Source organism: Jaculus jaculus, chromosome X (genome assembly GCF_020740685.1).
Source record: "Jaculus jaculus isolate mJacJac1 chromosome X, mJacJac1.mat.Y.cur, whole genome shotgun sequence".
Lineage (NCBI taxonomy): Eukaryota > Metazoa > Chordata > Mammalia > Rodentia > Dipodidae > Jaculus > Jaculus jaculus.
This window is the reverse complement of record NC_059125.1, coordinates 45,802,450-45,829,044: the sequence shown is the minus strand read 5'-3', so window position 1 is coordinate 45,829,044 and position 26,595 is coordinate 45,802,450. Positions and strand designations below refer to the sequence as shown.

The 26,595-nt window shown below is 41.0% G+C and overlaps 1 protein-coding gene across 1 annotated transcript; it reads left to right on the top strand.

Annotated features, from left to right (window-relative positions):
• LOC101594980 (norrin cystine knot growth factor NDP) lies at positions 1 to 26,595 on the top strand. Its single transcript, XM_004665760.2, has 3 exons — positions 1 to 336; positions 17,747 to 18,126; positions 25,403 to 26,595. The coding sequence occupies exons 2-3, from the start codon at positions 17,953 to 17,955 to the stop codon at positions 25,628 to 25,630; spliced, it is 402 nt and encodes a 133-aa protein (XP_004665817.1). The 5' UTR covers positions 1 to 336; positions 17,747 to 17,952; the 3' UTR covers positions 25,631 to 26,595.

The window sequence follows — 26,595 nt, the reverse complement described above, 5'->3', positions numbered from 1 at the left end:
CCCAAAAGAAGCTCCTCGCTTTTCCGTGGCATTCCCATTTGCTAGTGCGCTGCTGCGGCCATATGCCTGATTGATATATGCCTGCAATGGCACTTTTCCATTTGACATTCTCATTCTCTCTCTCTCCCTCTCCCTCTCCGTCTCCCTCCCTCTCCCTCTCTCTCTCCCTCTCTCCCTGTGTCGCTTAAACAACAGTCCTAACTTTTGTGTGTTGCAAATATAAAAGGCAAGCCATGTGACAGAGGGACAGAAGAACAAAAGCATTTGGAAGTAACAGGACCTCTTTCTAGCTCTCAGAAAAGTCTGAGAAGAAAGGAGCCCTGCGTTTCCCCAAAGGTAAGCAGGAAAACAAGCGCTGACGGCTAGCCTAGGAAATTAACTTCTTTCCAAACCGAGCGTTTCATCCTCTTTGCAGACAAAGAGACAACCTTTAAATACCACTTAAATTTGCATTACTTTAATTTGCATTAATCTGTAGCATGCCAGCCTTGTGTTTTTTAAATGAACGGGTCTTTGAAGTCTGTGACCGGGTTGGGATCGTCCCAGAGAAACTGGAAAATATTTTTTTGGGTTCACTTCTATTTTCTTTTCAAACTCTCTGCGTAGTTAGATGTACTTTGTAATGGTTCTTATATTTGCCTCTGTGAAAGGGGACAGAGAAGCAGTAAGCTTGCCGACTTGGATTTTGAAGCCCCGTATCTTCCCCACCGCCTTCAACCCACTTACAATGGGGGCACTATTAACGCAGGCGAGCCTGTGAGGTTAAATGCGCACTGTTTACTTTTATTACTACTTATGTATGCGGCTGATCTCCTGCCAGGACTGTGCTGGAGTGCTCAGAATGACTTCAAACAATAGGCAACGTTTATGCCTAGCTTTCAGTGCCTAGCTGCTTTGCACTCTTCTCCCATCGCACTGCTGGACCTCGCTTCCATAGATGCATTCGGGAGCGCCGTGATGAGGATGGGTATGCCGTAAGATTTTGATTGGGCAAAAAGTCTGAGGAAATGCATGTTGTTTGCTTTGGCCTTACTTGCAGGGTCTATTTTTAGTAGTCGACTTGTCCCTGCAGCAAGACTAACGCTCCACTGTCCAAAGAGTGACAGGGAAAGGATGCTCCCAACAGCAGAGGGACCCAGACCTGGAGGGAATGACTCCTACAGACACCTGAGGAATATTCAGAAGGTTTATTCAAAATCCAAAATCCAAGTTCTCTCATTAAATGAACAATTGAGCTGTAGGAGGCCTGGGCATAATGTTCTTGAGGGACAGGGAATTTGGTTGTGTACAGAATGTTAATGACTCAGAAAGCACAGTGACTGAGGCTCATTGTAATGGACAAGCCCAGATAAGCCTCTATGAAAGAGCCCTCCCCCCCATCTTTGCTGAGATTCAGGTGCTGCAAAGGAATCTGTTTGGCAAGATGGAAATCCCACAAACTTTCTTTGAAACTGTCATTAATAGCAGATATATCTGCTGCAGAGCATGCTTCTTTCTAGGTCTAATACTCATGTATTTTAACACAAGGAGTAGCATAGCAAATTGCTTCAACACATTAACTACTAGGTGCATTTGAAAGTACAGTGTTGCCTCAAGTGCAGTGTTAGCAGAAGATATCAACCAAATATAAGGAGACCTGCAGAATGCCTCTCAAATGAGTATGTAGACTTCCTGCACGCATCTGCTCATTTTCTTCTCACTAGTCTTGCTTCTGGAAGTGAACTTTAGAGTTCTATTGACCAGCTTTCATTGTGGAGATGGGACATGATTTATGGTGAACATTTTGGATTTTCTCAAATAACTAGCCTAGCAAACAATGTTGAATGAAAATCAGACTTTGAAAGGAGCTAATTGACATCTTTGGGATGTTCACTAATCAAAAAGGGTTATAAAGAACCCCATGGATTGTATTGTTATAAAATGTTATGGTGATTTTCTTAAAACTCCTGCTGCTAACAAAGCATTTAAGTAACTCAGAACAATTTTCTTAAACTACTATTCAGACCATTACATGAGAGTATTTGAACACAACATGCAATGTATTGCATCGTTGCTTTTAAAACACGTTTGGTTCAGGTAATGGGAGAACTGGCTGAGGCTTTCTTACTATGACTGTGTATCAAGCAGCTGACACCCGCAGATGGAAACATGCCTGTGTAATTTTCAATCTTAATTTGAGTTCCAATGACATTGTCGAGGGAAAAATAAATCATTTTTCAATACATTCAACAATTTCCAACTCATTTATTTTCCTGGGCCCTTAAAAAATGTGGTGACTTTCTCGGAATTATAGCCACCAATGGTGGATGGTGATTTTTATTCTACTTTAAGAACACACAATTCTGGCACTGTTATTCTTACTGGTTAATTATTCATTCCATCATTCTCTTAATAAATATTTATTAAGTATTTGCAATATGCCTGGCTAGTCCTGATGAATACAAAGGTGAATAGGATATTGTCCCACACCCTTATTTTCACTCAGTATGCCTTCTCCATTTGAATTTTAGTACTAGAATGGGCTTTGCCACTGGGTAACTAGGCAAGAATTTTCTGGTTATTAAGGACCATTCTAAATAGCTGCTGGTGTCTACATTTATTTGGAATGCTTCTCATTTATCAGTGGATTCTCTCTCCATTTACAATGAAGGGGACTCTCCTCTTTGGCCTTTAGCAAGAGATTGTGGGTATATTTCACTTTCATAGCTATCATGGCCTGGATCTTGTCGGCTTGGGTAGAAGAAGCTTAGAAAAAGAGCAGCTTATCCTTTTTCTGTTCTATTGAGTACTTTCTGGAAGGGACCTTGTGCTGCCTCTATCAGGATGGGTGTGAGTCACCTCCTGAGCAGCTGACATCAGGACTACTTGATGAATCATTGAATTAGAAACATGCACAGAGGAAGATGCCGTCACCATCTCCCACTACTTACTTGTCCCATTCTCTATATTGAGGAAACCAATGACCTCTAGGCCTGGCCTAAATTCATGAGGCCCCTGGGGTAACTTGCAGGAAGTTGTTCCCCAAACCCAGGTCTGTCTGAGCCACACACAGTGTTGCTTGCTTCCAGCCTGGTGTTTTATCACATGCTTAGACTACTGGGAAAAAGTCCTGATGACAGCATCATCAGGGACCTAGATTTGGTGCTTATCAGCAGAAAATCTCTGTGGTTGGATTAAAATGTCTCTGACTCCTGGGGTGCCTGACTCACCCTAGCTAGCTTTTAGCTTCTTGACTATCATCTCTAAACCCATGCTCACCTCTCCACATGACAGTCACTTTGTCCTGCCAGGCCAGCAGAAGCAGAGGGGATGGGGAGGCAGGTGGAAGGGCTGAAAAGTGTGAACATCAAACACTGAAAGGGGAAAGCCGGTTGGTGGGAGGGTGGGTGAGCCTAGGGCCCAAATTTCTGTGGCCTGTCCTAGCTGTGATCAGCTGTCATTTCCTCTTCGTGTATGACACTGGGGAACATATTAAAATTTCTCTGGGATGGTATGTTTGGAATTCCTCTGATGCCCCACCTCACCAACTTACCCGGACAATAAAAGCAAGGTTGTAAGCCTTTGAACAGCTGGCCGGCTATATATTTCCCCTCTTTCTTTCACATAATCTAATTCAGCAAAGAATCCAGCTAGACTGGCAGTGCCATGTCTGGGTACTTGTTTCCTGCAAGTTCTTCCTCCACCTCCTCCTCCTGCATGCACTGAAATCTTCCTGGGTGGCATATGGCTTTTCATTTCTTTGCTCACCACTGCTCTCAGCCCGCCCCTTTTCCCTTCGCCTGAGCTCCTTCCATTGTGAGCTGCTCTTTGCTCCGTCTGTTCTACAGACAGCTTGGGTCCTGTACCATTGGGAAACAACAGCCCATGAGGTCTCCTCATCTCCATAGTATTCCCAGGATGTCATTCTTGGCATTAGTTCTGCAGGGCTGATAGGATATGGGGGCTTTTTGTAGCCCTGAGGCTGAACCCACTCACAGAGAGGAGCAGCCACGTGGCTGTCCAAGAGCAGAGCTGGAGTGACCCGGGTTGGCAGGGACAAGCATACCATCACAGTGACCCGGACATCTCCGGCAAAGGCCTGGGGGTGGGAGTGCTATGGGAATGCCTGGATGCACTTCAGCCCACATTAAGAGAAATGTGGTTATTTTGTTTCAGGGGGAGAGACAAGTGACTTGGAACAAAGATCCCCGGATCCTGGGGCCATTCCCTGCCCCTTTTCCACATCCTTCCCACGTCCAGTAACCACCCCCCCCCTCCACCCCACTTCGGAAAGAGAGACAGGACTTTTAATTTGGCCAGCCCAGGCATGAATGTCTTTATGGAACACATTTGATAAAAGGAAGACCTGAGAAATCAAGCCTGGGTTGACCACTGAAAATGCCTGGGGCTTTGGAGATGGACAGCTTCCTTGCTTCCTTCCTTCCTTAGTTCCTTCCTTCCTTCCTTCCTTCCTTCCTTCCTTCCTTCCTTCCTTCCTTCCTTCCTTCCTTCCTTCCTTCCTTCCTCCCTTCCTACCTTCCTTCCTTCCTTCCTTCCATCCTTCTCTCCCTCCTTCGCTCCATCCCTCTTCCTTTCCTCTTCACACAGTAGTTTGGCTCATGAGTTTCAAGTGGAATATACTGAAGAGAGATTCCCATTCAAGAACCTCCATGTGCAGCATCCTAAAAAGGTGCTACTAATGCCCTTGGGGGCAAAAAATATTAAAGATCAATCTACAAGGTAGCTTCCTATTCTTTTTCTTTTCCTGCGAACTTTGATTTTCCACAGTAGCTAAACTTCATTAAAAGACCCGAAGGGAAAAAATTAAAACAGTGAATTAAAATTGAGTCTTTTCCTGTTAGCTTGACTGTGTGTGTGTGTGTGTGTGTGTGTGTGTGTGTGTGTGTGTTTGTGTGTGTGAGAGAGAGAGAGAGCGAGAGAGAAACAGCACCTCAACTTCACTACCACTTTTTGGGTTTTAATATGAATTATTCTGTAAAAGTCCCTAGGCTAGAGGATCTATTTAAAGACACCTGGCAGCATGAAGAAAGAGTGTAAAAATACAACTATTCTTTTGTCCATCAAAGGTTTTCTTTGGGAGGACATTAAGAGCATTCCTGTTTTCCTGAATGCCCTTGCCAGTGGCAGCATTCCAGTTGTTGGTACCCACTCCTCACCCATGAGGTCAGCAACCATGAACTTCACTGATTCTAGGAGAAAACAAAGGGTGCTGAATTCTTCAGAAACCCCCATGTGCCAGCAGCAGGCAGAGGGAGGTGTGAGTGCAAAGAGCACATGGCTGCACACTTGGCTGTGGAGGTTTCAAGGTGCAGATTTACATACTCACATATTTTTAAAGATAGTTTTTCTGATGCTGTTTCTGATGCCAGCTGCCCTTGCATCTGCAAAGCTTCCTTCTTGAACCTCTGGCAGTCGCTTCTCTGTACCATTCATGCTTACTGTCCCATTCCTCAGAGGGTCTCCAAGACTGGTTGTTAGGTGTATATTACTAAGTGTCACACTCCCTAAACCCATTTTCAACTGTCAGAATCTAACAGCCTAGATGACGTTTACAGTCTGGAACAATTACTTTTTTGTTAGAAAGAGTGCTGACCCAGAAGATTCAAAGACTGGGTAAGTTCAGCTGGCAAGACATCCTGAGTGCTTATAATCAGGATTTCATCCAATTGGGGTCCATTTCATCCTTGTGTCAAAATCTGGAAATGAGCATTGGCTGGTAGCAGGGTATAAGGTTTTCTTTTTTTTTCCCACAAAAGCTAAGACTTATTCAGACAATTTGCTCTCTTCTAAGGCCTGGATCTGTCCCAACTTTTTTTAAAGCTATGATCTAACCAATTACAGTATCCTTTACAAATGAAAGAGCACCAGACTAGGGCATTCAAAAAAGTGGGTGAGCTGTTAGTAAATGCTCAAAGCAACAGTAGTCCTAAATCCAGAGTGCCCTTCCATTCTCCCATCCATATGGAATAAAAATAAGGAGTCACAGAAGAAGCCACTATAGAGAAGTAGGAAAAAATTACCTCTTTTAAAACACTATCTTATTTATTTATTTATTTATTTATTTATTTAAGAAAGAAAAAGAGGGAGAGGGAGAGATAGAGAAAATGGGTGCCCAGGACCTCTAGCTACTGCTAATAAACTCCAGATACATGCTGCCCCTTATGCATCTGGCTTATGTGGATGCTGGGGAATTGAATTTGAGTCCTTAGGCTTTGCAGGCAAGTACCTTAACTGCTAAGCCATCTCTCCAGCCAGAAAAATTATTCTTGATGCTAAACACTGGCTGCCTCTTCAACTAGCTCAGTTTCAGAAAGGGAAGGATTCCTTCACTTCAATCATTCCCTCTTGGGAAGGGGTATGAAATTGCCTTTTTTACCTGAAAAGAGGTCAACTCCTCAAGTGGAAAACACCCTTCAAACTCAACTCTAGTTAAAATGCTGGTACATGCATTTCCAACACAGATGTGAATAATCAAAGAAACCCAATTATTAATCAACTTCAATTTGTTCTTAAAAACTTAAGGGGATATTTTAGGGTTTAATAATTTCTGTGATCCCCTTCCCCTCCTCAATTATGGAAAATGACTCCTTTTCAGATTTAAACTTTTATTTTGAGGTTTGGAATCCCAAGGAGCTGGCAATCCAAAGGTACAACTTTCGTCTGTGAAGTTGAAAATACAATCATAAAAGCAATATCCCAATAAGTTCAGGGTGATTAGCAACATGATTAGCTAGCATGGTGTTAATGCTAGCCTTACCCCTATCACGTAGGCATGAATTCAGGAGTGTTCTGATTCAAATTTAGTATTCAATCCTATACCTGCACAGAAATGGCAAATTGAATGAGGAATGAAAAGATAGAGCAGCTCATATTGTTAAAGTCGCTTTCCTACCTAAGGGCCCTACAGCTGTTAGGTGAGATCACACTATCCACTATTCCAGAACGTGGTTTCATGTAAGGAGATTCAAATACAGCTTTGGAAATAATTTAGTGGACACTTTGAAGAAAAGCCAGACCACTCATTTGGCTCCAGGGTGAAAGGGAGCCGGACCCTGAGCTAACATTGATCATCTCTCTTCTAAGCCAAGCCACATCTAGCAGTCAGCAGCAAGCACATGTAGAGTTATTTTAGCACAAAGGTCCCCAGAACACCTGACTTTCTTTCTTTTTTTCTCCCATGGTGGGGCATGCGTGTATGGCATGGCATGTCTTCATGTGCTTGGGAAGGACTGTGTCCTCTAGGTTGAGGATCTCAGAACTCTTCTGCTTTGTTTTCCAAAGAATTTTAGCAAGGTACTTGGTGTTTCACTCCACATGAGACCATCCTCTTCCTGGAAGGAAGTGAGTAAAAGAAAAGGAACTTTCCCTTTGAAAAAAAAAAAAAACAAAAACAAAAACAAAACACACACACACACACACACACACACAAAAGAAAAACGAAAAAAGCAGTGGCCAGTTGAGGACATCCAGAACTATCCTTTTTTGCTTTAGTTACTTCTGTGGCTGTCATTCTGCTTGCTCTTATTCCCTATGGAAGAAAAGATGGGCAGGAACTCTGTGTTTAGGTAGAGCTAATAGTGATTTATGGCACCATAAAAAGGCTACCCTTGAATATTTTCCGACAGCTCATCACTATAGCAGTCATAGCTTATAGTCAGGTGGGTAGGTTTACAGAAATATTCCAAACCAAAAAGGGGAAACAAAAGTAAACAAAACAAAACTTCACCAAAAGCGCTGCCTGACACTCCAGTAATCAGACTTAGCCATTTCCAGTTTATCACTTTACTCAGATCCAGTTTGAGAATCTATATACTAAAAGTCAACTGTGATGAACTCAGACTGAGTCTTTCCATTAAACTACAGACAGCCAGTAAAGGATCCAAGTGCCATTAACTGTGGTCAACAATTTTAGGCTCAAGCTCCAGCCCAGGACTTAAGGTTTGCTTCTCCCTTAGCACAGAAGTCCTGCAGATATTTTACCAAGCAGAGGGCCTTACTCTTGACCCCTGAGATTTCTACATTTGCAGAGACTACTCTACTGATGAAATCTCCTCTCCTTTCCTGGACCAAAGCATCAAAGATGACCCATAGAGCATCACATATGACCTACAAGGGCCTGAGTAGCTGTTTAGCTGTGGCTGAAGCTCTGTGTGGAACCAGGCCTCAGTCTGCATTGCCACTATTGTCAAATGGAAGAAGCCTTATTCCTGCATGTTTGTTACCATTGATCTTGTTCCTCCCCCAAGACTCAGACAAAACAGCCTACATTTAAAGACAGATTGGGGCTGGAGAGATGGCTTAGCGGTTAAGCGCTTGCCTGTGAAGCCTAAGGACCCCGGTTCGAGGCTCAGTTCCCCAGGTCCCACGTTAGCCAGATGCACAAGGGCGCACGCATCTGGAGTTCGTTTGCAGAGGCTGGAAGCCCTGGTGCGCCCATTCTCTCTCTCTCCCTCTATCTGTCTTTCTCTCTATGTCTGTCGCTCTCTAATAAATAAATAAAAAATAAAAAAAAAAATAAAAAAATAAAGACAGATTGAAGAGAACTAGAAAGAATTACCTCACTATACTAAGTGCTTTTTATTGTTATTAAAAGGATATGAGCTGGGTTGATGGTGCATACCAGGAATCCCAGAATTTAAGAGGCAGAAACAGGAGGATCACCCATAAGATTGAGGCCAAGCTGGTTTACACAAGAAGTTCAAAAAGCAAACAAGTCTCAAAAAACAAACAAACAAACAAACAAACAACAACAAAAATAACCAACCACCACCACCAAACCCTCATGATATTTTTAATCTGTGAACTACATTTAGTACATTGCAAACATATCTATTGGTTATTAGCAGCTATTTTTATTCCAGGCCACCCAAACTCATGGAGGAGGAAGTTCTTATAGCTTGGCCTTCCGTGTTGTCTCAAGAAGCTCATTAAAATGTGGTTGGGCACTTCAATGATCATTAACTTCTTGAAGAAGAAGTCGTCTTGCTGTAAGATTGCTTTGGGGACTATGTGGCCTCAAAGTGAGTGCTGTAGCCTGAGTAGCTAGAGAAGAGTTAGAGACTATTAGAAAAGGACAGGGCTTTGGGTAGTACCTAGACCAACTCATTCATGTTGTAGATAAGGAAACATTAATCCCAGGGAAGATAGGTGACTTGATGAGTCTCACACAGCCAAAGAAGGGAGAACCATCAGATCAGCCTTCCTTTTACTGGGTCAGAGACACAAGAATGCTTCTGTGGGCTTTAGAATGCACAAGGATAGTTATCAAATACTTCTAACAAACAGATGCATAATGCATAATTCTGGGACATTGGACATTAATGCCAAAAGCTAGCAATGGTTCTGGAGAGAGAAACATAATGGTGTTGGTAAGTGGGAGATTGAATAACAATAAGTTTCTGTGGACTCCAATATTTGACAGTCAGGATTTTCAGTTTTAGTCAAACTCAAGGTCAAGTTCACCCACTGCAGGCCCTCTACAGACAGTAGAACTGTTGAAGCCAAGGACACATGTACAGGTGAAGCTACTCGGCAATTGATTCACATCTCCTTCAATTATTTCTATTCCTAGGACGGCATTTGAGCACACTTATCTACCCCAGTGTTGTGATTTATTGCCTATTTCCTTGGCTATGTTCCTCTTCTCCTTTATCTTTCTCCCTTCCTTTTCTTCCTCTATTATCCCTTGCAGTGAAGCTCTGCCACAGTTGGCTAGTGGTGCAGTTAGGGGAACACTGTGTCCTATCGCAGACTGAGGACCATTGTTTAAATGCAAGGATGGCATCTTTTCTCTCATAGGGCAACACTATGGGTCATCATGAGATAAAGGGTACGGAAACTATATTCTCCCTGTTGATCTTGTGGCTATCCATCCTTGGTGACCTCTGGGGTTCATAAACTGGGAGCCTGGCAGCTTTTCCATTAGGTTCCATTGTTTCTGGGTCAGCTTAAATTGTTTCTTTGGGCTACTACTCATGTGCTTTCAGATAGGAATATATTTTTTTATTAAGTATTCATTGAGTGCAAGGTATGATTTTTATGCAATCCAAAATACTGTTTACAGCTTATAAATTAAGTGTCTTGGGAAGAGGCATCTGGCTCATTCTCTGAAGTATCTTGTTGACTACATCCCATCAGAATTCTTTGGGTTCCGGAGAAGGGCCAACTTAGCACCTTTCACTGTCTGAATAAGACCTAGAGGTTCTCATTTTTCCAATCTTTGTATGAAGTGTTATCTAGTGGCAAGCTGTCTTCCATGCTAACACAGTTGCTATTTAATTATTTAATTAATTATTTATTTATAATTACAATTCCTCTGGCTCTGTGTTCTACCATCTTTACTTTAGTCTTGGTTTATGAAATGAGTTTGACAAATTACAAGAAGGGACTAGGGAGATGGGTCAGTGGATAAATCTCTTATAATGCAAGCATGAGGACCAGAGTTCAGATGCCCAGCACTCACATAAAAGCCTAGTGGATGTGGTGGCCCACCTACAGTCCCAGACTTTGGGAGGCAGAGACAGGCTATCCTATCCCCAGGGCAAGCAAGCTGGCTAGCTAGATTAACCAAACAGGCAAGATCTAAGTTCAAGTGAGATATCCTTCATCAGCAAATAAAGTGGAGAGCAATCAGGGAGATGCTCAATGTTACTTCTGGCTCTAGAGACACATATGTATATAGATATATACACACATGCATGCTTGCACATGTACTTGTACACATGCACACATACATACATATATAAAAATTTATAAGAAATATCAAAAAAGTCTGATACACTGTCTCTTCCAAAGTCAATATTTTATTTTTATTTACATATTTGATTGAGAGAGAGAGAGAAAGAGGAAGAGAGATAAAGAGAGACAGAGAGAGGAAGAATGGTTGTGCCAGGGCCTCTAGCCATTGTAAATGAACTCCAGATGCATGCACCAACTTGTGCTTCTGGCTTACATGGATCCTGAGGAATCAAACCAGGTTCCTTTGGCTTTGCAGGCAAATACTGTAACCTCTAAGCCATCTCTCCAGCCCCAAAGTCAATATGCTTTATCTGCTTCACTTGATCTTAGAAATGATACAGTACATTTGGGTATGAATATTAAGGGAGCAGTTATCAGTGGTTGCCCCCAAAAAGTTCACATGAGAAAATAATAGACTCTGCCTATAGATGCAGTAAACTAGAAGAAGGATCTAGAATAGGAACTATTTCCCTCCAGCTCTTATTTTTAAAATATTTTTGATGCTGGGTATTTAATCCAGGGCATTGGTCCCTGATTGACTATGGCCCCAAAGCCCCTTATTCTTCCAGTAGATGTGTAGTGAATGAATATATGTCAAGCAGATACTTGTTGAAAGAAGCCATAGAAAGGAGCACCTGGCTACTTTAGTACTGAAAACAACCCGAGGAGAAATGTGGATGCTATAGCACTTTTTTTTTTTTTTTGGCCTGACAAGTAGGACAAGAATAAGACTGTTCTTGGCACATATCAGTAGTCTTAGCCTGTTGCTAGAATCACTTGTATGAAAACAGTACTTCACTCTCCACCAGGCACAAGGTCAACCCAAGAGTGAGTTGATCTGTGGGCACAATACCATCTCTCACCCAGGAGGCTGCTATATTATTTCGATGAGGATGACAGGTGGGGAAATCTGGGCACCAGTTGTTCTTTTCCACTGGTAATGTTTGCAGGGTAGCTCCAAAGTCGGGCACACTGGCCTACGTGCTTCTCCTGCCCCAGAGGCTCTGCACCAGAGCCATGAGAACGTGGGCTCTGTACTGTGGCCAAGTCCAGAGTTCAGAGACTGTACTGGAGCGCAGAGAGGCCACAGGCTTACCAAGTTCAGCAAGGGAGTGGTTGTCATTCAACTCACCATTGGCTGGCTAAGGTCCTAATTCTTGACAGTCAGCAATTAGTTTTTTTTTTTTGAAAGGCAAACTGGAATTAATTAAATTTTGAGAAAGTGTTAGACACTCCCATACATCATAAATAGCACTATATTACCAAAGAGCCAGGATTTTGGTGGTGTGAATTTCCTTAGTTACTGACTTTCTGCTTGGTAAGACCCTCTCCAATTTGCACATTCTCACCTGTGCACAAAGTTACCACCGTTTGACTCAACAGTGTTCATTTCTTGAGTGTTCTTTATTTATTTTCCAATATAACAGTGTTGACTCATTCATTTTGAACATTTAATGAATGTAAAAACAAAACACTAGTTACAGTGTTGCCAGGTGTGGTGACACAGGCCTAACCCAGCACTCCTCAGATTGAGACAGGAGGATTTCCAGTGATCTACATAGTAGGAGCCTCTCACAAAAACCTAATCCCAGTGTTATGTTGTAGAGATGTTACCTTTGCATTTTAACAATTAGATGAGTTCTGCGGCTTATTCATATTGTTCACGTTCTTATTTTAGTATTTAATAGAAAATGGAACAAAATCTTACTTTGCAGATGAGTTCTGTGGTATATTAACATTATTCACACTCTTATTTTAGTATTTAATAGAAAACCGGAAAAAATCTTACTTGCAAATACACTAAAAGTAAAATTCTTAGAATTAGAATTGAAGCAACATTTCCTCTGCCTCCGTTTTATTCTTTTGTTAGCATATATGGATATGTGCATATATGTGTATTTGCATGCATGTGAGTTCATATGTATGTGAACACATGTGGGTAAATGTGCACGTGTATATATACATGTGGAGGCCATAAGTGGGCTTCTGGATCTTCTATGATCACTGTTCCCTTTATTTACTAAGGCAGAGTCTCACTAGAGACCAGAGCTCTCTGACTTAGTTAGTCTAGCTAGCCAGCTTGCCTCAGGGATTCTCTCTCTATTTTCTGAACTCGGGGATTACAATTCAGCTTCCCACCCACTAGATATTTATGTGGGTGCTAGGGATCTGAATTCTAGTCCTCACAGTTGCATGACAAACATTTTACCCACTGAACCATCTCCCTGGTCACTTTATTCCTTTTGATTTTTTTTTTTTTTTTGTTGTTGTTGTTGTTTTTCCAGGTAGGGTCTCAGCTCAGGCTGACCTGGAATTTACTATGTAGTCTTAGGGTGACCTCGAACTCATGGTGATGCTCCTACCTCTGCATCCCGAGGGCTGGAATTAAAGGTGTACACCATCACACCTGGCTCCTTTAGATTTTTTAAATAAAAAAAACTATTTACTTATTTATTTGCAAGCAGAGAAAGGGAGAAAGCGAGAGAGAGAGAGAGAGAAAAGAGACAGAGAGAATGGGTTTGCCAGGGCCTCCAGCCTCTGCAAACAAACTTCAGATGTATGTGCCACTTTGTGCACTTGGATTTACATGGGTGTTGAGAAATTGAACTTGGGTCGTTAGGTTCTGAAAGGAAATACCTTAATTGCTGAGTCATCTCTCCAGCTCCATTTTTTTTTTCAATTTTTAAAATATGTTTTATTTATCTATAAGAGACAGAGACAGAGAGAGAGAGAAAGAGAGAGAGAGAGAGAGAGAGAGAGAGAGAGAGAGAGCGCATGCCAAGGCCTCCTGCCACTGCAATGGAACTCTAGATGCAAGTGCCACTGCATGCATCGGGCTTTACTTGGGTACTGGGGATCTGCCTGGGCAGGCAGACTTTGCAAGCAAGCACCTTTCACCACTGAGCCATCTCCACAGCCCTTATTTTTTATTGTTACTTCTTTTTTTTTTAATTTAATTTATTAGTTTTCAGTAAATACAGGCAGTTTGGTACCATTATTTAGGCTCATCTGTGATCTACCCCCTCCCATTAGACCCTCCTTGTTAATGAAAATGGGTCGTGCGTTGTGGAGTTAGCCCCCAGTTATTGGTATGATAAATGTCTCTGCAAATCATGACCCAACATGTGACTCTGACATTCTTTCCGCCCCCTCTTCCACAAAATTTCCCTGAGCCGTGTTGGGTTCATTTTTGGTCTGCTTCAGTGCTGAGGTGTTGGGGGCCTCTGAGGCTCTGGCTCTCTGATTTGGTAGGAGTTGATTTTTCTCTGCGTTGATCTCCTTCCCCTTTGTGCTGGTATCCCGTTCATCAGGAAAACATCACCCTTGCTTATTTCGCCAGTTGTCCTTAGTTTCAGTTGGGCCCCTTTTGAGGTATGTTGGGGCAGCTCTCTTCTTAGGATCTGCATCTATCTTTTTTTTCCCTTGTTGTTTATAGTGCAGCTAGGCGGTCGCCATCTTGACTGGAAGTCTCTATTTATTGTTACTTCTAAGTACAGTTTTCATCTCAAAAGAAGACATGTTCACAAAGCTTCATTGTATGTGATATTAACTATTTTTATTACTATAAAAATCATAGTATTTGCTTGCAAAAGTATTTTATTCATTCCTCAGGAAAAAGCTTTAACTGTGCTTATAATTTAGGATGATGGTGCCAGGTGAAAATAGTGTACAAGAACTAAATGGTCCACCCAGAAGAGTATTTTGATGAAGAAAAGAGAACAGACAATCTTACTATGTTTATAAGGAACAAAAAAATTATATTATTAAAGTACTTTGGCACAACTGAGTAATTATAAACTTACCAGTTTTAAGTTGAGCTTTTAAGGGAGAAAGCATTTTAATGGAATTTTGCATAAGTACTATATTTAAAAGTTCAAAAACTCTCAAAACACAAAAATGTAGTTTTTCCTTTTTTTTGGTACATTGTTTTGTTTTTGTTTTTGGAGACAGGGTCTTACTATGTAGCCCAAGATAGCTTTAGATTCATGATCTTGTTGCCTAAGCTTCTTTCATGGTAGGATTACAGAGATATGACACCATGCCTGGCTGTTGTTAATTTCTTGAAACAAACAAGGAATTACTTGAAACAAGGAGCTTCTAGCAATTCCTTGCAGAGTTTCTCTATGCAAGTACAAATTATATATATAATCTCCATTTTTTAATGCATGGGATTTCTGCATCCTTCTTCAGTTGCCTAGCTGTCCATTGTCTAAAAGCTGTATAATATAAATTCATTAGTCACCTATAGGTGTATATTTTCTACTATTTTCAATATTATGCTACTCTAATGATGTGCTTGTATGATTTCATATGGAGTGTATTTCAAATAAGCAAAACTGTTAGACATAAATTATATGCGTTTGTGTTTTTAAAACATATTGTCAGGCTGGAGAGATGGCTTAGCAGTTAAGGCACTTGCCTGTGAAGTTTAAGGACCCAGATTCAATTCCCCCGTATCCACATAAGCCAGATGCACATGTTGGCACATTTGTGTGAGGTTCATTTGCAGTGTACGACCATCTCTCTCTCTCTCCCTCTCTCTCTCTCTCTCTCTTAAATAAATAAACTAAAATAAAAACATATTGTCAAATTTGCCTTGCAGAGTTGGTATCAATTTATACTGTATTCTCTCCATCGTGAGGCTGTCTTTGCACAGTCTTGACCAGAGGGCACATGATCAAACTTTGGAATCTTTGCGCATTTGACTAGTTGAACAAAATTATTTTAAAATGGTTCCTTTTCACTTCCCATGAATAAGTGGCGGCGCCCATTTACGTTTATGTGTTCTTTATATTATGTTTACTGTGGAGGCAATGTAAACTATACACACACAGCTATAAAGACTGGTTATTGATGTTGCTTGATTTTCCTGTCATGCCACACTTGGTTTTCTCTGTTTGTTTTGAGCATCTAACTGCTGCTTCTTGCCATGGCTCTAAAAAGAAGTTGCTGGCATTGGGGAGGAAAGGCCAGGACTGCAAAGTCTGCTTTTTCCTTCATTCTTTTGCCATTAACTCTTGAGGGAAATATCTGTAGACTGGAGTGGTAAAGGGAGAAATCAAATCAATTCTGTTTCTGAGACTAATTAAAGCTTCAAAGAGACAGATAACCACTTGGGATAATTGATTCAACTGAAATTTGGGAAATGATTGGTAAAAGTGCAATCCCTGAAATCCCCAAGAAAGTGATCATTGGAACAGTTCTGGCGCTTTGAGCTCAAGTCTGGGTGAATTTCAAGGTTAGATTTATATATATATATATATATATATATATATATATATATATATATATATATATATATATATATATATATATAAAAGTAGACCTACGCAGTTATAAAGAAAACAGAACAAACCACTCTAGCTTCAATTTGTTCTTTATTAACACATATTAATTCCATGTATTAGTGGGTTTCAGTGTGATACTTTAAAATAGTATACAGCATTCACTGGTCAAATACAGTCACCTTTTACAAAGTGTTTTTCTACAGCCTTTGCCCATTAGGGACTTCAAACACAGGGTTGTTCTCCTTAATGAGATGTTGTCATGTAGCATGAAAGTGGTGCAAAAATGTATAAAAACAGGGTCTCCTCAACTTTAGGGGTACCTTCTGCATATAGATAGATGGTGGTAACTGAGCCCATAGCCATAAAGTGCTGACATTTTAGAGCAGGAGGGGACAGCAGATGCTATCTCTGTCAATTCCTCTATCCTACAGGTGAGGAAATGGGCTGGAAGAATTTCAATGAGCTGTGCAAGGTGCCCTATCTGATTAGTGGCCATGCCAGGTGGGTTGCCTCACTACTAGTACTTGACCTTCCTGCAATTTATAGGTCTTCCCAGAAATGTAGGCTATCAACCTTTGACACATGCCAGTGGTGCTTTTTTTTTTTTTTTTCAGAATAGGCTCTATCTCACACCCCATTTTCCACACCGGATCCCTTGCCCCACACTTGTAAGACAGCTAATTGTAGCTAAGTGGGTCTGAGGCCACTCTATAATAACAAAACAAATTGGCTTATATATACCATCTGTAACTTTTTATCTTGATCCTGTAAACATTTTCCCCTGTTTATTCAGACTGTCCATGAATGGGAAGTAAAACACTAGTACTATGAACAAAACAACCAAATTTTGATATGAAAGACCTTTGAAAGTTTTTCTGAGGCTTTAATTATGCCATTCCTTTGGCTTGGGATATAAGGTCAGATCCCCCTAATTTTCCACATTTAGGAATTTTTTTTTTGATACTTTCTGCCTTGTGGTATAATAAAAGCACTAGTGAGGTGATTTGAGTAGATCTCTGTACCCTGCTCCTTTGACCAAGAGGTATGGTTAAAAGTACAAAGCAAAACCGGTCCAACATAATCCCACTTTAATGGTAAGTCTCTGTTCCAATGATCACTTTCTTGTGAATTTCAGATGCGGTTTGCCATTGATGCTGGGTGGCATGGGGCTTTAAACAAAAACAGAAGGAGCCCAGAGCATAGAAGTAGAAAATTGGGTGGGTGGGTGAGTATGGACTTGAAGTGGAAAATGTGCACTCTTGTGTCATGGCCTGTATTCATTAGTGCTGATCTGCCTCCACTCTATCCCTGTAAGTTTATGTTGAAACCAAACTTCCTGAGAATCTTATTAATTCTTCCTTCTCCTACTAACCAAGGACAGAGATGAGATTCCTGTCCCAATTTAGCTATAATGTGGTCAGAGTGCTTGTTGAATCTTGACTATGGGTGCAAACTATTCTTGTTCCAAGGACATGAACTCCAGCCAATACATGCTTCCATTAAACCATTGTGTCCATCTCCAAATGATCATAAATACATAGCTCAAGCACTGTAATCTAGAGGAGAGAGGGTATTGGATGACAATTTATGCTAATAACACTATAAAAACCAATATTCTCCACTCAAAATAACATGTAAAAATTCTACTTAATATTTCCTGTGTTCCCCCATTGTTTCTGGGTAAACATTTCTGGGGAAAATAATTTCTGTTTCCATTCCAGCTGTGCAGCAGAAACGATGAGGATGGATCACAAGTGCAAAGAGTGAGACAAAACTCTGGCATACAAAAGACAATGACAATCAGAAAGCTTCAGCCAGATCCTGCCCTTGCCCTGAAAGAAACTGGATCCTAGAAGGTGAAGGCATTACCAATTTTTGTCCTCGGTCTCCCTCTGCTGTTCTTCTGGAGAAGTTTTCCCTCACAACAATGAGAAATCATGTACTAGCTGCATCTTTTTCTATGCTCTCCCTGCTGGCCATAATGGGAGATACTGACAGCAAAACAGACAGCCCGTTCCTGATGGACTCAGACCCTCGACGCTGCATGAGACACCATTATGTCGATTCTATCAGCCACCCACTGTACAAATGTAGCTCAAAGGTAAGACCCAGGACTCTCCATGGTGTCTGGGAGGGTACTCCACCCCATGAGCAGATGAGTAGCTACATTTCTTTGTCAGGGAATGGAGAGCTATGTTTATAGCCCAAATGGAGCTAGTGCTTAATAGGAGAGTCCTCCTTTCAGGGTTTCCTACCATGCTTTACACTTTTGTCAGCCTAATATAACAAACACATACTTGTACTGTTGGAAGGATATTTTCTGTTCCTGGCTATGAAATTTCTGGCCAGTGATGTCTCCTTACAAGAAAGAACAATGCAGCCCCCAAGTTATTGTAATTCCTCCAACCTCCACTGGAATAAAGAGAAAGAGAATGTGAGGAATATGATGGAACAGTAGAGCCTACTTCTTGGAGGGGCCTTCAGATAATTTCCTGGTGAAAAACTCAGAAACTGGCTGTGTGGTCTGAGCCTTTCCCCATGTACCATATTTATCTTCTAATTATTTCAAAAGCTAGGGATGGTTATTTGATCATTTATCATTTTACGTTGGTTATCAGTTCATTCTTTCTGGAAGTAGGTGGCATGTTTCTTGTAGAGGTTACCTATTTCTTATTGTGGACACACGGGGTGCAAAGTAATATGCTTTTTCAAAGACCACCAAGAATGGCCAGCCACATAGACCACCCAGAAGTGAGACACAATGTAGGGTGGAATGGATTCCACATGAGAATTCTCAAGACTGTTATTGCCCCAAATAATCACATGCATGAAATTTGTCCACACTTGGTAAATATGAATTTGTTTAGATCAACCTCAGAAATTTCCACTTGAGTTCTGAGATTGAAAAACACTTAAACATTGTCATATGGCAAGTATTTTTTAAATTACCATTATAATTAAGAATTTAAAACATACCAGCCACTAGAATTAAGGCCATAGAAATCAACCTCTCTACCCTCCATTTAAAAACATCACAATTAAAGTCTACTTTAAATTTTTCCATCGCATCTATGATTATAGCCCAAAGAAGATGACTTGTTTTAGTTTGGGAAAATCAAATTTCAGTTAAATCACTTTAACCATCATATTAATAAGACCTATGGCTATGGGGAAAGAAATAGAGATTTTTCCACTTAGAAGAAATATTTTGTATCTTATTTGTACTTGAAGAGCAAAAGCAAAAAGGAATAATTCAACGAACATACAGTTTTGCACAGCTAAATTCTTTCTTGGGAAGGGCAAACAAGGGACACTCACCTTGCAAGACCCTGGGTTCCACCTCAGCACCACAAAAGCACAAACAACTAAAGCAATTAAAACTAATTGAGAAAAAAACATGAGAAGCATCTTAATGACCATGATTGCTTAAATCTTGTAGTCCTGAGTAAGGTAGTGGAAGTAATTATGAGTATCTCCTCCCCTCCTGCTTCAGCAGACAACACTAATGTTTAGTGTTTGTTAGTCAACGAATAATTTCTCCCTTTGTTGAGCTGTTCTCTTTAATTGTGACTCCTTAAAAATCACAAAGGAATTTGAATTTAAAGAAAGGAGCTGGGGTGTGGTTCATTTGGTACAATGCTGCCCTAGATTACACAAAACACTGGGTTGTATCCTGAGAACCACATAAAATGGAGCATGGTGGCATATGCTTGTAGTCCTAGCACTCAGGAGGTGGAGGGTAGGAGGATCACAACTTCAAGGACATCTTCATTACATAAAATCTTTCAGGTCAGCCTGGGCTTTGAGTATTAATTAATTTTAAAAAAACATGTCATTGTGATGAAGGAAGTACTATAGAAAATACATGCATCTATAAATACTTGGAAATGATAAAGGGTTGTAGCTCAGTAGTGGAGCACTTCGCTAGCAGGTGTGAAGTCCTAGGTCCCATTCCCAGTATCACAACAAATATGAAAGAAATCAAAAGCAATCTGAAAAGATTGGCCAAAATGATAGAAGCCCTTAGCTTCTATCAGAATACCACAGTAAATAACAGTGTAAAATTGTAATACTAGGAGAAATACTTGTAATTTCATGGGAACAATCTGTTTTCAAACATCCCAAACAATCTCAAATATAGCAATGGCTCTTGTAGTTTTAAACCTCCTTCCTTTGGCCATAAAATATGTCTGGCAGAATTTCAGCTACACAGACATTTTCTGGATTAAATTTTCTTTATGTATCCAGGAAGATAACTGTTTTCATGTGGAAATATTCTAGAGTTCTTAACTTTCACAGACTTAGGCTGACCAGCTCTCTAATGAACCTCAGTTAATGAACTCACTGGCCTGAATATGAAGATACTTGAGATAAAATGTTTAGCGTACATTTAGAAAGGTAGTTTTTTTCTTTTTCTCTCTACAAACATTTTTACTTGACATCAAGGTCAAGGCCATTATTTACTAAACACATGCCCACTATTTGCTTGACAGTTAATGCTTACATGTATCCATTGCCTTGCTTTGTGAAGACAGGTGAAAAGTACATGTGACTTAGGCTTCAGGAAGCTGAGGGCACTGGCTTGAACACCTAATTTGTGTCAGACACCTCACAACATATGTACTCATCACTGCCTAGAGACCTGACATGCTGGCATTATCATTCCCTTTCTATGGGTTAAATTAGCCAAAACCTAGAAGAATGATTAAATAGGTTACTTGGTGCCATACAGCTTCGGAATGGCAATGTTTGCTGGGAGTACTCATCTTTCCACTGCCAGGCTCTACATGTTGGAGGAATGCAAGTAAAATATAGAAGCTATTTTTTTTTTTATTTTCCAGGCCCAATTTTTTTTTAATTAGTTTTGTACTCAGTGTATACAGTCAAATTGGTAGCATTGTTTGCCTCCTCCCTGTCCTCACCCCTCCCCTGGCCCCTTCTTGTTGGGGTATATGGGTCATGCATTGCGGCTACCTGCAATAATGATTTATACCTTACCATTTTTCTATCATTGTTTTTGGTGTGTGCATTGTACATGTGTATGATATCTGCATGTTCATGTGTGTTGGTGCATGTGTGGAGGTCAGAGAACAACTTTTGGAGTACTAATCTTTGCCTTCCAATTCCTTTGAGTCAGAGTCATGCATTGTTCATCACTGTGTTTGTTTGACAGATCCTCCTGTCTCCACCTCTTTTAGCTGTGGCTTGGATTGCTAATGTTCACCACAGCTTCTGTTGTTTTATATGGGTGACGTGGTTCTGAACTCTGTACTCGTGGTTCCATGGCAAGCACTTTGTCCTGAGGCCCAGCTCCTATACCCCACAATTTTTCTAGAGAAACAAAGTAATAGAGGAAACTGTTCTAGATGTCTTCAACGAGACTCCCTGTCTACTTTGGCCCTGAATTTATACTTGACTAGTTTTGGGTTCCTGTCCCCCATCTCCTAGCAGTTCAGCCAAAGACTTCATGTTAGACAGAAAAGACAGAGTAGCCCCCATTTACATTGTACTTGGTAACTTTGTTCACAGTGATACCTCATGGGATTGGGTTCATAAGGCCCAGGGACGGACAGAATTGTGCACAACCTTACCACGAACCCATGTTTTCCTGAAATCCTAAACAAAAGTACACAGACTGAAGGTCAGTAGTTTGTGTTTCTCTGGAAAATAGTGAAGAGAACTCAGGCCTCTTGGGCTTTGAGGTAAAAGATACCAGGTATCCTATTCGAGTACCACAGCTTACCAAATAAATGGATGACTTTAGATAAACCAAATCATTCTTTGCTGCCTTGGTTTCTTCCCATGCAAATGGAGCTGTCTGTCTGAGGGCATGGGCATGCCCGGGTGTCAGTGGTAATATTTGTAAGTCAGCCAGCACAGTGTCTGGCATACAACAGACATTTAATAAATGCTATTGTGATCCTGATGATGAAGTTATAAGCTAGACAGGTGTTTTGACTCACTTTTCTATTTCAGTCACTACTGAGACTTCAATAACTGTTGGGATCCCCACAGCCTTAAGGGATTAGGAAAGTGAACTTCTCTATGGCTCTGTTGGACTCAGAGGTGAGGGAGGGGGCAGGAGAGCAAAGTAAATGTAAGTCACTGTGCTGAGTTCAAGAGGGAGGATAAAAGAGGAATAGACACTGCTGGCTGGCTTCCCTCACCAGGAGGTACATGAGGTGCAATCTAGTCCTTGGCCAGGTTGGGGTTTTTAGGAACCTAAGATGGGAAATTAAACTGGCAGGGCAGGCCTGAGTTGGATGTGAAGTGGGAGACAGTGGCACAGGAGCTGTGAGGAGTGCCTGAAGGGCAGAAACAGAAGAATGAGGGAGTTTAGGAACAAAATCCCTAAAAAAAGAACTTGGCATGTCAAGGACTGAGCCTTAGAATTGGAAGGGCACCATCAGAACCCTTCAAGTCATCTCCTACTACTGCTGAAGTAATTCATAGCATAAAAAGAAAAATGATAGGAATAAGGAATGTTGAGTTTACAATATTAAGAAATATTACTTGATTTTAAAAATAAAAACAAATTTACACTTAATGCCTACTATATGCAAGCACAATAGAAGGCACTGGGAACACAAAATGTAGCATGAAAAGAAAACAAGTTTTTGCTTGCAGATAAACAGGGAAGGGAAGTTTTCAGTGTGCCAATGCTTCTCCATGTTAGTTTGATTTGTGGACCAAGTGACAGTACCAGACTGTAGTTAGACTGAGATGAGTTTCCACACAACCCTTTAAATCTCCTACAACCCCCTGCCACTTTATTCCCTCGGGTGTTATTTTGTTGGTACATTTACTTGACACAAACACTTTGAAGGTTGATATAGCTCCCTTGAGATGAGCTGAACAGTCATATATTCAGGTTGCTAGTGAAGAAAGGAAAGTAAGAAACGGTATGGGTGAATCTTGCTCCCAACCTGTATACTGAGATCTTTAAGGTCATAGTTCAATAAGGAAAGATAGTGAGCATGGTCATCTCAGAAGCATATGTTCAGATGGTTAAAATGGTGGAAAGGAATGCTTCTGAGCATGTTCAGTTCACACTATAAATATAGCTCTCTCTCTCTCTCTCTCTCTCTCTCTCTCTCTCTCTCTCTTTCTGTGTGTGTGTGTGTGTGTGTGTGTGTGTGTGTGTGTGTGTGTGTATGAATTAATTTCAGTCTCTTCTTTGAGGAGGAGGCCACAGGGAGTAGGTAGGTGAGATTTCCTTAAGCAACACCAGGTGAAAAGGACATTCTTGGGAGAGGGAAGATAAAGATGAGAAGAGAAGAATTAAATTTCGTAAGTAGTTAAGTTTGATTGGAATGGGGAGTGGGTGATGCAAATAGCTGTAAGATTAACAAGATACTTCACATTTGTGTCCTGGGGGCTTTCCTGATCAGGAGTTTAGGGTTTATTTTGAAAACTAGGGACAACCACAGGAGGTGTTCACTGCACTTATCTGTGCATTCTTCTCGTACAGAAAGTCCATTTCCTAAAGAAGAGGGTGAGACTTGCTGGAGGCGAATCCAGTTCCTTCAGTGCTAGAGTTCTTGTCTTTCCCAATGGGCTACACATAGAACTTAAATTCTGAAAGCTTTTATTGAAATCACAGTCAGGTTTGCTTGTCTGCAAATGGCACTATATTATTGATATGGCCATTTTATGGGCAGCAAATAGCCTATTCAGCTATGATGTTCCACATTGTCTTTAGCGTTTCTTAATTCTGTTGGAACAGGTTTGGTCTATCTGCTCAGACCAAAACTGGATCTCAAAAACCAGGCATGGTGGCTCATGCCTTTAATCCCAGCACTCAGGAGATAGAGGTAGGAGGATCACTCTGAGTTCGAGGCGTCCCTGAGACTACATAGGAAATCTCAAGTCATCCTGTCCTGAAAAAAAAAAAAAAAAAAAAAACACTGAATCTCTAAAGACTCCATTTTGGAAAGCAACTGAATAATTGCTTAATTCTCCAATAGATGATCTCAATTACAGAGCAACAAATTTAACACTGTCCAAGGGGAAATATCAAGCTTCCCTTCCTGTGTACTAGCACATGCAAGGAGAAGGACTGTGGGAGATCTTGGACTCTCTTATTAGGCAGATGGAGGCGGACACGAGCAACTGACCCATGTGTTACTGACCTCTGGCATAATCCCCCCAAGTCTATCAATTTAAAGAGTAGGCAGATCAGAGGAAAAAGCTTTAACACAATCAAAGAAGCTTATAGCTGCCACTTCTCTCTGCCTTTGTGATCTTGCAGGGAAATTCAATCATTTGGTCTAGTCCAACTTAATCTTCCTTTAGCCCTGCTGAGTTTTTACCTCTAGTATCTTATATTGCCATGATAGTTACTAATTTACTGTTGCATTTACCTCCAACATCTTCTGGTATAATGTTGTTAGTAATCTAGTTACTAGAAGTCATTTCTTCGTTTTTGGTGGGAAGATGTGCTGGCCATTTGCTGCTTTTATCCTCTATGTTTGGTTTAGTTGTGTAGGATGATGTCAGATATAATAACCAGTGAGTGTTTAGCTTTTAAAAAATTTTTACTTATTTATTTGAAAGACCATGAGAGAGAGATAGATAAATAGATAGAGAGAGAGAGAGAATGGATGTGCCAGTGCCTCTAGCCACTGCAAACAAGTCCAGACACATGCGCCACCTTGTGCATCTGGTTTATGTGGGTCGTGAGGAATTGAACCTGGGTCCTTTGGCTTTTCAGGCAAGTGCCTTAACTGATAAGCTGTCTCTCTAGCCCCATAACCAGTGAGTCTTAAATACTAACTGCTAATTCCCAAAATATAAGCCAGCATCCTTTCCTTTTTTTTTTTTTTTTTTTTTTTTTTTTTAGCTAAAACTTTTTGGAAAAGCAGAGCAAGTATTCCTTTCCACCACCTTCATAACACAACCTAAGCTTTCCTAGAAATGTTTTTGCCCATTATTTTAACCCTTTGAACATATACTCCCTACCTTTGTGCTAAGCATATCATGAAATATGTTTACCATCTTTTTCTATTGAACTATGACCTTAAGCTGAGCATGCTCAGGAATACATTCCTTAAACTCAGCATGTTCAGGGATGTCCTCCCCCTAAAGTGTTTTCCAATATGAATATATTATAGGCTCACTGAATCCCCATGTTTCCTTTGTATGGGAAGGATATTATGGAAATATCTCATGTAGTATCCTTGATCCTGCTATAGGTGATAAATCTTTTTCTACTCTTGAAAAAACAATATATGTTTATCAGTTGATTCCTATGTGTAAACCTGTAGAATCCAGAATGAATTGGCAAGGAGTTTAAAGGCTTTTCAGTGGATGCTTTGGTAACCTGCTTGCAGTTTTGGCATTGGCACAGCGTTAACTGCTTCCTCTTCTTTTCCCAGATGGTGCTCCTGGCCAGGTGCGAGGGGCACTGCAGCCAGGCATCACGCTCTGAGCCCTTGGTGTCCTTCAGCACTGTCCTCAAGCAACCTTTCCGTTCTTCTTGTCACTGCTGTCGACCCCAGACCTCCAAGCTGAAGGCTCTACGTCTGCGCTGTTCCGGGGGCATGCGACTCACTGCCACCTACCGGTACATCCTCTCCTGTCATTGCGAGGAATGTAGCTCCTGAGGCTTGCTGCAGAATGGCTGCTGGCTGGGACAACCACAGAAGCAGTCCATCCAGCCAGGGGAGGACTGACAAGGACAGGTTAAGGCAAATAAAGATGCAGCGATTCCCACTGGATTCTGTGTATTCTAGTAATAAAGACTCTATGCACTTTCTGACAGAGAGAGCTACTCTGGGAACTTGGTTTCAGTTCCCACCTCCTTTCCCTGGTACATTTTCTTTTGGTTACGTTTCAAATTTAGGCATTTCCCCCTGTCAGCTCTGAATGCATTTTGGGTTTCTGGCCATTCTGAATTAGGGGGAAAATGTGGGCCCCTATGCAAGAGTGTGTCAGGCTATTCCTACGTGGTGCATATTAGGGAAGAACATGCCCAATTCTTCCTAGGACATCTTCTACTGTTTTCATCTTGTTAGTTTGGTTTAAGGTCGCCACTGCCTCTAAAGGTTACCAAGTTCAAATTCTGGACACAAAGCATGTAGATATGTTTAGTAAGGTTTACTCACTAACAGCTAACTGGCTTTCAAACAACTAACAAGTGGATTCTTTTATGTGACTGTGAAACTCTTGATGGCTATCATTGCTCAGAAATGACTTTGGGGAAGTAAAGGTGGCATAAGGAAAATATCATCGAAGTGTACTTGCAGTTACATTATGGTAAAATTTTGTAAGGAAGCAGGCTTTCGGAGACTGGCACACATATGGATCCTGCACTAACTCTGGAAAAGTCATCTATGTGCTAATGGCATGGAGAATGCACCATACTCATGCATGCAAATTAGAAAACCAAGTGTAAATCTATGTGTGGGTGTGCTATAGCTTTAGCCATTCACCTGTCCATGTAAGGCTTGTTGCCAAAATGGTGGCCTGGTTCATTTTCCGAGCAGTTGGTTCCAATATACTTTGGCACTTGAGGCTCAAATTTTGAGTTATTCCCATGTTTTGAAATTAAAAGACAGTATCTTCAAAA